Source organism: Panthera onca, chromosome A2 (genome assembly GCF_046562875.1).
Source record: "Panthera onca isolate mPanOnc1 chromosome A2, mPanOnc1 haplotype 2, whole genome shotgun sequence".
In the NCBI taxonomy this organism is placed as follows: domain Eukaryota; kingdom Metazoa; phylum Chordata; class Mammalia; order Carnivora; family Felidae; genus Panthera; species Panthera onca.
The window spans coordinates 87,680,985-87,694,867 of record NC_138340.1 but is presented as its reverse complement, the minus strand read 5'-3'; the positions used below and the strand labels follow the sequence as shown (position 1 = coordinate 87,694,867).

At 34.5% G+C, this 13,883-nt stretch overlaps 1 protein-coding gene across 1 annotated transcript in view; it reads left to right on the top strand.

The window, feature by feature from the left end:
* The window catches only part of SEMA3E (semaphorin 3E), a 239,004-nt gene that overhangs the window by 117,370 nt on the left and 107,751 nt on the right, over positions 1 to 13,883 (top strand). Inside the window, exon 2 of the mRNA XM_060632356.3 lies at positions 11,878 to 12,038. Within this exon, the coding sequence (XP_060488339.3) occupies positions 11,878 to 12,038 (161 nt within the window). The remainder of the gene's footprint in view (positions 1 to 11,877; positions 12,039 to 13,883) is intronic.

The window sequence follows — 13,883 nt, the reverse complement described above, 5'->3', positions numbered from 1 at the left end:
CTTCACAGAGTGAGGAACCAACTAACTACACAGAGGACAGGAGGCACACATCAGGCAGAGGGGAGAGTCAGGGAAAAACTCTAAAGCCTGTGCCCTGGAGCTCCCTGAGCAAAGGAGAAGTGGGAGCCACATCTGGCCTGAGTTGTATGCCTGACAGATAAGGTTGTGACAGACTTTGAACTAAGATTTTAATCTAAGGATATTGGGAAACAGTTGCAAGGTTTCATTCAGAGGAAGGAACTTCATGACTCAAGTTAATATTTTGGGAGAGTCACTGGCTACTTCAAGGTAAATAATAGGAGGGGACCTAAGGGAGGGTAGAAGCATAGGAGGGTAGAAAATAGGAGGTTCTTTCACTGGTCTAGCCATGGAGTGGAAGTAGAAATATTGAGGATACATGATGTGGTATTCATAGACACAAGAATCAGGACAAATCACAGGTAGTTCACAAGACTCAAAGTGCCATTTACTGAGAGTAGAAGACTGAAAGAGGAGTTTGTTTATAGGTGGAAATCAAGAGTTTATTCTTCATTTGCTAAGTCAGAGAAGACTGTTAGACTCTAAGAGAAAATAGCAAGTGGACAGCTAAACAAGTATGGATTTGGGGGTCAATATAGGACCTAAAAACAGAGTCATGTTTCTCTCAAGAACTTCAGATATCAAATATTTGAACCAGTATATGATCAAGTAAAAACACGATTCAGATTTTAATTTGTTTTTTGTTATGTGATGGTTATTTATTAGATAAAATATTTTATGTGATAGGCCAAAGGTCAATAAAAATTGTTGTTAGAGGAAGATACATAATTTCAACAAAAATATAAAAATGTATGGTAATGGAAATGGATGAAGATATTCAAAAGGCACAGTCTTCCAGTTATAAAATAAATCCTAAGGATGTAATGTACAGCATGGTGACTGTAGTTAACAGTCATTTAACACATTGTGTACACAATACACAACAGTATTGTGTATTTGAAAATTGCTAAAAGAGTAGATTATAAAAGTTCTTACCACAAAAAAATTGTACTTATGTGAAGTGATTGCTATTAATTTACTGTGGTAATCACTTCTTAATATACATGTACACCAAATAATTATGTTGTATACCTTAAAGTAATATAATGTTATATCCCAGTAAAACTGAAAAAAAAAAAAATACTATGTATTAACCAGTTATATTACTCAAACACTAAAATGATCAAATACAACATGAAAAAATAGACCTTTTTACCTTCTTAGCAGGACTTAAATTCAATTAAACATACAGATTATAGAAAACACATTAATTTTACAGCATAAAATATTTCTGAGTTAATATTGAAATATATTCATAGTTTAATAGCTGGTTAAGCTAATTACAACTATGTATGTATTAGCCAACTTCCAAAATTCAGAAAACATCTTACAAAATGCATTTTTTGGTGCAGATATAGACTGAGCCTCAGAAGTCAAGATTGTTAAATACATGTTAGAGGGAATGAATTACACAGTACTATCGTTCATTTATTTTAAATCTAATTCTGACAGAATATGATGTAAATTTATAGAGCAATTGTATTTTATTATGCTGTAAGTTTTAAATACTGAACAAGAGCCGAGCCATAGTGAAATGGCATAATCCAGAAAAACTGTCTTTTAAAATATTACTGTGAATGAATGCATTTATATATGTCTAACATTAAAAAATAGGTAACACATGAATGAATGAATGAAATCAAAGCTTTGTTGCTGGAGACAGTATCATAGACTGTATGAAAATATTTTCGAAGAAAATGTTCTCATGGTGATCAGACCTGTAGTACATTTAGAAAACCAAGAGCATTTTGTAGGACTTGTAGAAATGTATCCCACCCCAAACATAAATTTTCAGTGACTAACCATACAGAAAACATTACAGTATTTCACATATATTCTTGGCTTTCTTAGCTTCCGCTTTGAATATTTCACATATTTTCTAAAATATTTGTTATTTGGAATTCTGAATTTCTTATAAGCAAGTGTCCCAAAATCTCTATAGAGTTAAGAGTAGGGCTTAAAGGTCAGTTTTGGGTGAATCATTTTTTTCCTCCATATGAAAGAGCCTTTCTCATTGGTTACTGTTCAGTAAAAGCTTGGCCATAAATAAAAATTGACCTTCACAGCATTGGCCTTGGGAAAGTATATATTGAGCAGATTTCCTGTATTTCATTAGAGTGATTAAGTTACTAAGAAAATATTAGATTGTTGCTCTTAATAGAACTCCTAGTTAATCTAAGGAAGGGTAGTAGATTTGGAAAATCATGGATGATTAAAAATAATTGTTAAAACCCAGAGAATCAAAATGGATTCAGTAGGGAGCTTCAGAAATGGAGCTGTAGGAAAAGTCCAGAGAAGTCTAAGGGAATTGGAATCTGAAGAGGCCAGATGGAAAACATAGCCCTGAAGGCAGGGAGGATGAATGAGAGGACCCAAAAGTCTGGATCATTAGCAGTGTCCTAGGAAAGGAGGCATCTCACCAAGGCCTCTGGTTGTAAAACCATTGTCACCATGGTGACTAAAGCACTTCCACTGTGGGCAAGGCCACTCATTGCCTGTTTGTACATAACTCCCCAGCTGAACATTTGTGTGTAGGAGTTTGTTCACATGCAAATTCAGCCTCTGGGAGACTGAGCATTTTCTCTGGCCACTTCTGATTCATAACATTGTATGTGTGTGTACTGTTATTGGCAAACTGGTTAATTACCCCAGTCAAAAATTAACTCTATTTACTAAAGCAAAAACATAACACATTAAAAATATATTTCTAATGTGGCTGAAGCACATGTGTGTTTAAGGGTTTAACCTCCATCTCCTAACCATAACTTCATGTCACATAAAACTTTAAGTTTGAAAAGTTCTTAAATTCAGATGTTGACAAAGCACCTTTAATCTTGTGGAAGAATAGGCTACGGATGGACTTAAAGAGAAAAATGATAAAAATAAAGACACAGTATTCTATGTGAAAAGATGCCTTATTTTGCCCATAATAATTCCCCAATCAGATCAGCAAAAATCCTGAACTTTAATAATACAATATTGTCAAGGCTGCAAGGAAACAGTCACGTGTACATATAGCAGTAGAATCTTAAACTGATAAAATCGTTACTGAGACAAATTGGCAGTATCTGCAAAAAAAAAATTACAAGTTCATGGAGTTTTTTTTCGACCTGGTAATTCCACTTGTAAAAATGTATCTTACAAATACATTTTAACATATGCTGGTTGACATATGCATATACATTATTGTGCTCTTCTTAATAGCAAAAATTTGAAAGAGTTCAAATGTATGCCAATAGGTGATTCCTAAAATAGAATACCATGCAACTATAACCTCTCTAAGTTTTGAACAGAAAAATTTCCAAGGTGTATTAAGTGAACAAAAAGTAAAGAATAGAGTTTATATTATGATTTTTTTGTGCACAAAGTTGGGAAGATATTAAAGACCTGTCTACCTTACTTGTTGTATATGTATTAGAAACTCTGGAAGAATATCCAAGAAACTAGACATGGTTAAGCCATTGAGGGCAAAGGACTGAGAACTGCAGAGGAAGAGGAAGTCCAGATACGAGGGAGTTTATCATCATAACCTTCTGCATTCTTTCTGGTTTTGAACTATAAAGTGCATTTCCTTAAAAATAAAATAAATAGAATAAAATAAAAGGGCCCAATTATATCAAGCATGTAACCTTGGAAAACCTCACATCTAAAATTATTTTAGAGAAATAGAATGAGGGATACCAAAATCTGACTTGTGTTATTTTTACAGAATTAGGTTGATCTTTAATATCTCTCTGAAATCCCCCAGATAGTGCCTAGAGGTCCATATGTCGTGAATTTTTCAACAAATTGAGTGATGGTGTTATCCCAGTCCTAAATAACTTAAATATTAAAAAAAATTCTTTTTGGGGTGCCTGGATGGCTCAGTTGGTTGACTGTGCAACTCTTGATTTCGGCTCAGGTCGTGATCTCACACTTTGTGAGACCAAGCCCCGTATTGGGCTCTGTGCTGACAGTGTGGAGTCTCCTTATGATTCTCTCTCCTTCTCTCTGCCCCTTCCCTGTTCACACTTTCTCTCTCTCTCTCTCTCAAAATAAATACACATTTGAAAAATACTTTACCTTGTATAAAATTTGATGCCCAGCTTTCTTCCACATAGTTGTTCAGGTCTCTGCCTTTACAAGGTAATTTGCTTTCCTACTGCCATTTCCTCACTTGATGATTAAAACAAACAAACAAACAAACAAAAAACTCCTTTCATCTAACTTGTGCTCCCTTCTGCTCATTATGCACATTAAAAGCCATTTGTATTTTTTAAATAAATCTGGTCATATAATTGCCCTTCAAACCTTTGATGGCCCTCCTGTTACACTTAGAATAGCATGTCCTAGTTTACAACATCCTTAAAAGAATGTTGAATGAATGACCTACTAGGATCCTAGTCCAGAGTACCCCTGGCACACAGGTTCAGTTTAGGAAACTAATTCACCAAGAACTTGCTCTTTTGGCCTCCCATGAAATGTGATCATAATTAAACATTCAGGAGGCAATCAAAAATAAATTGTTTAGTTACTCACTTTTAGAGAGTAGCACTTTGTATTTTATGATTTTGTTCAATAACTTAAATACATGGAGAGGCGCCTGGTGGCTGACTGGGTTAAGTGTCTAACTCTTGGTTTCGGCTCAGGTCACAATCTCATGGTTAGTGGGTTCGAGCCCCACATGGGGCTCCGCATTATCAGTGCTAAGCCTACTTGAGATTCTGTCTCTCCTTCTCTCTGCCCCTGCCCTGCTTGCATTCTCTCTCTCTTTCTCTCTCCCTCTCTCAAAATAAATAAACTTCAATGAAAATAAGTAAATACATGCATACAAATACATGTATAGCTCATGGACAGTGATTCTTTGTAACCTTGCCCTTTTGTGACCTTGTGTTTGTAGAGTTCTGACACCAATAATCTAGAATAGCATGTTTAATACTAAATAATTTACAAAAGATAGGAAGACAAGGAATCTTATAATTCTGACACTATTTTGTTTTCCTTCACCAAGGAAATAAAAATCTCTTTAATGTCTGGCTATTTATATGTACATTTGAGCTCTTTTTGCTTTTGTTGGAAGTGGTTAATAGTTAAAAACGTGGGACACCACAGTGCCTGTAGTGAACCTTTGCCTTGTAAGATAGAATCTAAAATTTCAGAGAATGCATGAAGGCCAGCCACTCCATTGCTAGAAAGAGGAATTAGCAAACCACTGAGCTATCCCCTGTTTCCACTTAAACAACAACAACAACAACAACAACAACAACAAAAACCAGGTAGGGGCACCTGGGTGGCTTAGTCGGTTAAGTGTCTGACTCTTGATATAGGCTCAGGTCATGATCTCATGGCTTGTGAGCTCAACTCCCCATTTGGGCTCTTCACTGACAGTGTGGAGTCGGCTTGGGTTTCTCTCTCTGCCTCTCTCTCTCAAAAATAAATAAACTTCAAAAAAGTTTTTAAAAAAGTTAATTGCTTATTTCTTTACCACTTTGTTTCAACATTCTTACCAGCCATTAGCCATCATTGATTGGAACTGTCAAAATCATCATTTTGTAAGAAACCTTTTCCTTTTGGGACCATTAAGAAGAAGAAAATTTCTAAAAGTTATTTCATTTCTATATTTCATTTTCATTAGCAGTACTTACTATGTATGGAATTCAGTATTGTTAAATTAACTTTAAGACATGCAATGAATAAAATAATTGATTCAGAAAATAATGACAAGTTTAAATTTCTGGGTCTCAGGAAGTTGCTACTTTGCAGGTGACAGTAGAGGAAGAAAACACTCCTCCCTTGGGAATCTGTTTTTGTTTGAGAACTGAAAAATGTGTACTCCCTCCTCCCCCTTCTTACTACACATGGGTGTGTGGAATTTAAATATATTTTGACAGAGTGTAGAGAACCGTTTCTGTAACATACTGATGTCAATGATTTTTAAAACTATTTCCCTTACAGGTTAAAAAAGAAAGACCGTGAGAGGAAGTGACTAAATCCGTTGTGTATATCTTCATTGACAGCTGATAATTAGCATGCAGCTTAGCAGTAATAATTAGTTGCCTCTTGAGAAAATTTCCGGATGAACTCTGAGTTGGTGCATATCAGTTTAGTCTTGTTTCTTTGTCCAGTCCCTCCCCCAAGTAATTCATGTTATTTTTAGAGTAGGAAGAACTCAAGATGAGCTCTCTCCTTTTAACCGAGTCAGCACTGTCCATTATTTGCACTGTGTTGTCTGGAGATTACCTGAGATTAGAGTTTCTTTTGTCCCCCCTCTTCCTGTATGTTTTCTAATTCTTTCATCTAGGCAGCTTGAAACAGTGCAGATGGATAAAGAAGTTAGCCATTGCTTGGTAAATATGACAAGTCCACAGACTATAATTTGGAGCTAAAATCATTAATATGACAAAGTGCTGGCTTGAAAACTAAAAAGAGGAAAAAGGTCTGAGGGAGGGAAGCTTCTTGCTTGAATTTCTTTCGCTAATACATACCTTAAAACTTCAATACATTTTGAAACTCTGTGGTAAATTAAAAACATTATCCTTTTTTCAAAAAAGATGTCTGATGCCAAAAATGTCACAAATTTACAAGTCAAGGCAACATGGAAAATTCTGTAGTTACTTGAGTTTATAAAACATATATTAAAGGAAATTAAAACTAAAATTGATATGAAAGTGAATTTTCACGTTGATGTTGCCACTGTTGAATTATTTTGTATCAATACCACTCTTCAGTGTTGGGAAAACCTTCCATTTTATCTATTTATATCAGGCTCTGTAAAAATGCTTTATATTTCAGACATATTATAATAACTTAATGACAAGATTTTTCTCAGTTGTTTCTTGAAGAGTTTTATATATCATGGGTTCTGGAATTGGTGTTAGTAAGGAACGAGCTTTTAATAAGTCAGTCTTTTTGACCTTTGTCTTCGGGGACCAGGATGGGAGATGACTAAGCTGTGTGAGTTCATAGTGGTGATAGACACACTAGTTCACATGTATTTTTCAAGGGAAAGGTCTTCATTCAACTTCTCTTGTACAAATTTTGGTACTAACAATGACCATAGAACCCTAGCTGTGCACCAGATCTCTTAAAACCTCTGTCAACATCTAGAAAATGGGAAGAGTTGTAGGTCCTCCTTTATGGAAGTGCCACATGATTAAATGAGACAATAAATGCCAAGCCCCTAGACAATATGTGACATATAACTACTCAATGAATATTAACTGTCATTACTACCTTGAGAGTCAGGGCTGAAAGGAACACTATCAGAACATAAGAGGAAATCCCTTTCCCTTTTGTTTCCCTTTTTTTAAGGATGTAATTGTGTTTTTAATAAAGTGATACATGTTCAGTGGGAAAAGTTTGGAAATCATAGAAATGTTACACTGGCCTCCAAAAGAGTCCTAATAGTAATACTGTGAGCCTCATTTTTACTGCTTATTGTAATTTTATAGAATACCATTTAAAATGATATTTTCACATTTATTTCTTTGCGTATTTAATGAAGGTAAATTCTTTTTTGTATGAATTTGTTTTTGTCTCTCATTATGACATGTCGGTTTATAAAAAGAGTTGACAATAGATGTTTTCCTTTATTTAAAATTTTTTCAACATGCTGAAAGATCAGTAATTTGTTTTTAAAATTTTTTAAAGTTTATTTATTTTGAGAGAGAGAGAGTGGCAGAGGGACACATAGAAAGAGAGAGAGAGAATTTCAAGCAGGCTCCTCACTGACAGTATGGAGCCTGATGCGGGGCTTGAACTCATGAACTGTGAGATAATGACCTGAGACAAAACCAAGAGTCGGACGCTTAACCAACTGAGCCACCCAGGCGCCCCAATAAGTTTTTTATATCTATGCTCTGATAAATATATTTCCCTAACTTTTTCCTTAATAAATATTTTTCTGTTTTTTTTTTTAATTTTTGAATTGCATAATTTATCCAAGTGTACTGCTTTGCTTTTATTAATTTTTAAAAATTTTTACAGTGTTCTTTTTATAAATCATACTTTAATTCCTAAAAATTTCATTTGGATTAGATAGATGAATGTTTCCCTATCCCAAAAGAGAACAAAAATGGAGGTAGTATTTTCTGTGCAGACCATGAGGTTTATTCTCCAATTGAGTGAAGAATTTTAACAATTCAGTTATTATTAGGAAGGATGGATTCAGATTGGATAATGAAGACCCAGATGTTCATATTTGAAGATGTTCTTCAAAATTCAGTAAGATTATATCAAACATATATAAACTGCGGCTCAACTTATTCAGTCTACAGGAAATATAGCTTGTAATGAATTTGTTACTATACATTTATTCATGAATAAAGACAGACTAGATAGGCTTAGCTATGGTGATGGTTCTGACCCCCCATAATTATAGGGAACACACTATTTTGCACATGTCTTCTACATTTAACCATGGATGGTTAATTGATCATCCCAAAGCAGCCAGTCTATAGGAAGCCAAAAATTTATGAATTGTGAACACTGGCTAAGCCAATTATATTCTTTTCCTTGGGAACTTGAATTGAAAGATGCAAAAATTATTGTCATCCTGGGGTGGGGTGAGTGCTGGATGGTTATACATTTGGGGGCTAATGCATACCTATTTAACATGAACAAACTAATGAATAAACCCTTTAGAATCAGTTCAGTGAAGAAGTGGCATTAAGAAAAGCAAGAAGCAAAGATATACCATTTCTTAAGAAGCAAATTCCTTGTGCTACTGTTGGTTTTCCAGTACTATGAGGCTTACCTTTCTGTCCTTGAATCTGTGTTGGCCTGATTTAATTAATCTCTGTTAATTGAAATCATTGACATCCTTACTAACATGGCTATCATGGCCATGAAGTCACTTTTGGTAGATTGCACTTTGATATGAATTCAGTTGACTTGCATTGAAGCATGTAATTATAAACACAGGTATGGCTCTTGATACCTTATTTTCTTCAGTGATGTTGGGTGTTCATCATAGTGTTTTCCACCACCTTCATTTAGAGGACCTCAGGAGAAGTTTCTCTTAGTCCTTAGTACCAGATATATTAGCCAGGGTTCCCCCAAAGAAACAGAACCAATGAGAGAGAGAGAGAGAGAGAGAGAGAGAGAGAGAGATGTAATGAGAAACTGGCTTATGCAATTACAGAAGCTAAGAAGTCACACAGGCTTCTGTCAACAAGGTAGAGAGACAGGAAAGATGATGGTTTAGTTGGAGTCTGAAGACCTAAGCACCAGGGGAGTTGATGATGTAAGTCTCAGTCTGAGGCAGGAGAGAACTGATATTCTGGCTCAATCAGACAGGTAGAAAAACAAAACAAACAAAAAAAGAGTGGGTTCTTTCTTCCTCTACCTTTTGTTCTTCTGATACCCTCAACATTGGGTGATGTCCTCCCATATTGCTTTAGTTAGTCCATCAATTAAATGCTAATCTCATCCAGAAACACCTTAACAGATACACCCAGGAGTAACTTTTAGCCAAGTGTTGTGGCAGTCCTGATCCACTCAAGTTGATACATAAGATTAACCATCACACCAAGCAACATTCCTAAGCACGTGATACAGTTTTTCTATTGTTTTATGGTGGTTTTTACTTTGAAGTTTAGGAAGTCTAGGTTCCATTTTGTTATTTTCTTTAACAATGTATAGGGATATTAAATAAAAAAATTCAGTTAATAAAATTAATTCCAGTCTTATTTTCTTTATTTTCCCCCTTCATCTTGATACCTCTAGCATTAAATTTGTTGGTTCAGTTGAATGTATAAGTCATCTCAGATCCTTTTGGGAAGAGGCATGTTAATCAACCGAGTAGAAAAGTAGAGTTAATCTTAGAGCATAAAATATGTACAGCCTTTAAAAAAAAAGTTTCTATTGTAGAATGCCTGTGTCCATTATTCCTGATATATGTAGATATACGTTTAAAACACAAATATTTACTCATAATGGATACTTGTGACCTTTTCTGACTTAAAGTCAAGATTGTCAGAGAATCACAGACAGCTAAGAAGGGCAGTTTGTGTCTTAGCAAAAATTGAGGATCACAGTAAGGATTTATGCCTGTGGAAATTGATAAGAAAAATATAAATTGTCGCATTGATACGTTTGGTCACTATCATGATTCTGAAATAATGTATCTACTGACATGCTTGAACATCTTAGGAATCAGTCCTTGGCACTATTCTGTTGTATGGTGATGGTCAAAGTGGAGAATTGAAGAAGCAACTCAGGACGCTTCTCTAATTTTGTGAAAATGTTTAAAGAAAATGATAGTCTATTCTTTGGGTCTTCTAAATTCAAAAACTTAATGTGACTTGAGGAATTATTCTAGAAGTGTCTTCATAAGTGATGAAATTTCTTGACTTTTTGCCTAAATCATGTGTGTGATACTCAATTTAATGTATCCAAATGTATCTTGGCAGCAATTTCTCTGAGGCAATATAAATAAATCAAAATAAGATCCAAAATTCCTTACAACTTAAAAAAAAAAGATATTCTTAGACCCTATAATAATTAAAATATATGAAAAGTCATAAATGAATATTTTAACTACTTCCCTTTAAGTAAGCTTAAATATGGCACATGTGATATTTACACTTATTAATTATACTCCTTCAATTTGTTAAACTTCCAAAAATACAGGTTTTATACTGCAGTTTGAAAGACTCTCTAAAATATCTGGGTGTTGGGTTTATTTATTTATTTTTTTTTACAGTATTTTTATGACCTCCACTCTAGAAATGCAATTTAGTCAAAGAATTAATAATTTTGAATATAGAAGGGTGATTAACATGTGAAGAAGCCAAGCTCACCATCAGCCAATAAAGAGGCTAAGTGATTGTTCAAGGTGACTGAGGCAGTTAATGGCAAAGCAAAGACTTGAATGTGGCTCTTCAGATTCTCAGTGTACAGGACTTTCTGTGATGACATACATATCGGTTGTACTTTAATCCTCATGGTATGTGTATATATATAATTTGAGTGATCTTTTGTTGTAATAATGTATGTATAGGGATATAGGGTAGTCATTTAATTTCTGGGCACCTGAGTTTCTCTATCAGTAAAATAAAGGTCAGTAGTCATTAATTGATTATGGATGTGACTTTCAAAACTAGTTTCAAGTAGATACATTTTTTGTGAGTTGGTGTTCATCTGGAATTAAATGGACACACTTTTACAAGATTTTTTTGTGAAAAAAAATAGAATATTTTTGTATATTTAGAATTTTTATTACACATAGAAAAGTAAGTATAAAAGTCACAATAGAATGATTCTTCCACAAAGCACTTTACATAAAGATTGTGAAAGATAATTCTTTTTTTATGTAAAAACATAAACTATTTACCTTATTTTAGAGTCACAAAGTTATAAAAGATTTTACTTTGTGCACATTAAAATTTATTCCCAGTTATACTTTTTTTTACTGGTTGAACAATTTTTTTTTTTGTTTTTCTAGTTTTATCAAGAAAATATTAATATGTAGCATTGTATAAATTTGAAGTGCACAACGTGATTTGATATACATACATATTATGGATACCCTACTGTAGCAAGTTTAGTTAACATCCGTAACATCACGTCAAATTTTTTTCTTGTGATAAGAACTTTCAAGATCTATTCTCTTAGCAACTTTCAAGTGTTTAATATGGTATTGTAAAGCACTGTGTATTTTTAATCCTTTGATTAATAAATTCTAAAGGCTTTACATTTGTCATAAAATGAATGTTAACTCTATAGTTCCAATAGGCATGACAATAGAGCCGTGATAAAAGTGTTACAAAGGTATCGGTATTGTGACTTGTTGAGTGAACATTTTCTTTTGCCTTTCAGAACTCTTGGATCTAAATCGAACATCAATCTTTCATAGTCCTTTTGGGTTTCTTGATCTCCACTCAATGCTTCTGGATGAATATCAAGAAAGACTCTTTGTGGGAGGCAAGGATCTTGTATATTCTCTCAGTTTGGAACAAATCAGCAATGGCTATCGAGAGGTATGGAAACATCAGACTGTATCAGGAGGGAGAGAAAGGGGTGAGGGAGATAACTTATTGCATGGTGTTACTTGAATTAGTTTTCTGATTGTCAGCCATTTTAATATTCTGAGTGATTACTTTTTGAAAGAAATAAAGTATTCATTGAAAATGAAATAATTTGGAGAGAAATTTATAAATTATCAAGAATGAACTTTTCTAGCACATCACTGATCTCTGCATTCCCAGAAGACTTTGGATTAGTGTGTTTGACATTAGTCTTTGCATAATGGCCCTTGTCACCACACCCACTGTCCTGAGATCTGAATTTGGTTCGAACATGCTTTTACCAGCAATCCATCTAGGATTTATACTACAAAAACCCTAGCCTAACGAATGGCTGTGTGAACTTGGTATAGCTAACCCTTGATGTTCTGTTGGTAATATCATTGATTCAGGTAGATGCTCCTTAAACTCGGTGGATTGAAGTATATTAAAATAGGCAAGTGCCCAGCATTTTCGAGCAAAGGTTAACTGTGATGAGAAAGACAGCACTTTGAGTCTGTGTTTATACAGAGTTGAGTTGAACTGAATTTTTTTCTGACCCAAATCAATCTTAAAACATGCAGAAATATTTAGACAATAGTATTTTTTGGCATAAAAATATTACATAATACATTTTCTTTATAATACACATTTACTTTTATGTTTGTCAAAATGATCAATGTCCGTAGTTTTTAAAGTCACTTAAAATAATTTATGATGAAAAACAGCATCCCTTCATCTCTGCCAGTTCCTAAACCCTAGAGAAAATTATTTCAAACTCTTTTGTTGTTTCTTCTCATTCTTAACCTCCATTTTCTAAATAACATTTCTAATACTGTTCTTACTTGACACCATTGATTTTAGACAGTATCTGTTCACTTTCTATTAAGAAAGATGAAGACTTTAGCGTTCTTTTCTTCCAGTACTGTAGCTAAAATGTCTCTGCACTATACCAACATCCCCCAGTTATCTGTCCCCTCATTTAGCTATAGCACAATTTTGAGTAAGTAATAACCATTTAGATTAGTATAATTAGGAAAATCGATCCCACTTCTTTTTTATCCCGAGATTAAATATTATCCCCACCCTTTCTTTTCTATTCGCTTAGATTTTCATATTACTTTCACTAATTTTTCACCAAACACCAAACTCTCTACCAGACTTGTTCTCCGTCTCTCAGTTTTCATTAATTTCAAGATTTTTTTTAAATTTCAGGAGTAGAATTTAGTGATTCATCGCTTATATATAACACCCAGTGCTCATCGCAGCAAGTGCCCTCCTTAATGCCCATCACCTGTTTAGCCCATCCCCCCCACAAGTTTTTTTTTATTTCAATGTTTATTTAGTTTGGAGACAGGGAGATAGAGCATGAGCAGGGGAGGGGCAGAGTGAAAGGGAGACACAGAATCTGAAACAGGCTCCAGGCTCTGAGCTGTCAGCACAGAGCCCAATGCGGGGCTCGAACCCACGAACTGTGAGATCATGACCTGAGCCCAAAGTTGGGCGCTTAACTGAATGAGCCACCCAGGCGCCCCACCCCCCACCAGTTTTTAAATTAGACATATCCTTTCTGGTTCTTTTAGCATCCCAGGGTTTAACTTCACCATTATCCTGGAGCATCCACTCTCCCTCTCATTTGTAGAGTCTTCTTTCTGAGTTTATTACGACCTTTTGGGGAAGTGTGCCTTCTGGTAACTTCTTGAATAAGGAGTCAAAGTAAAATGTTGAGTTTTTTATGTTTCAAAATAATATTATTCAAACTTCACATACAGTTGATAGGTGAGTATAAAATTCTCCAATGAAAATCATTGGCTTTAGAAG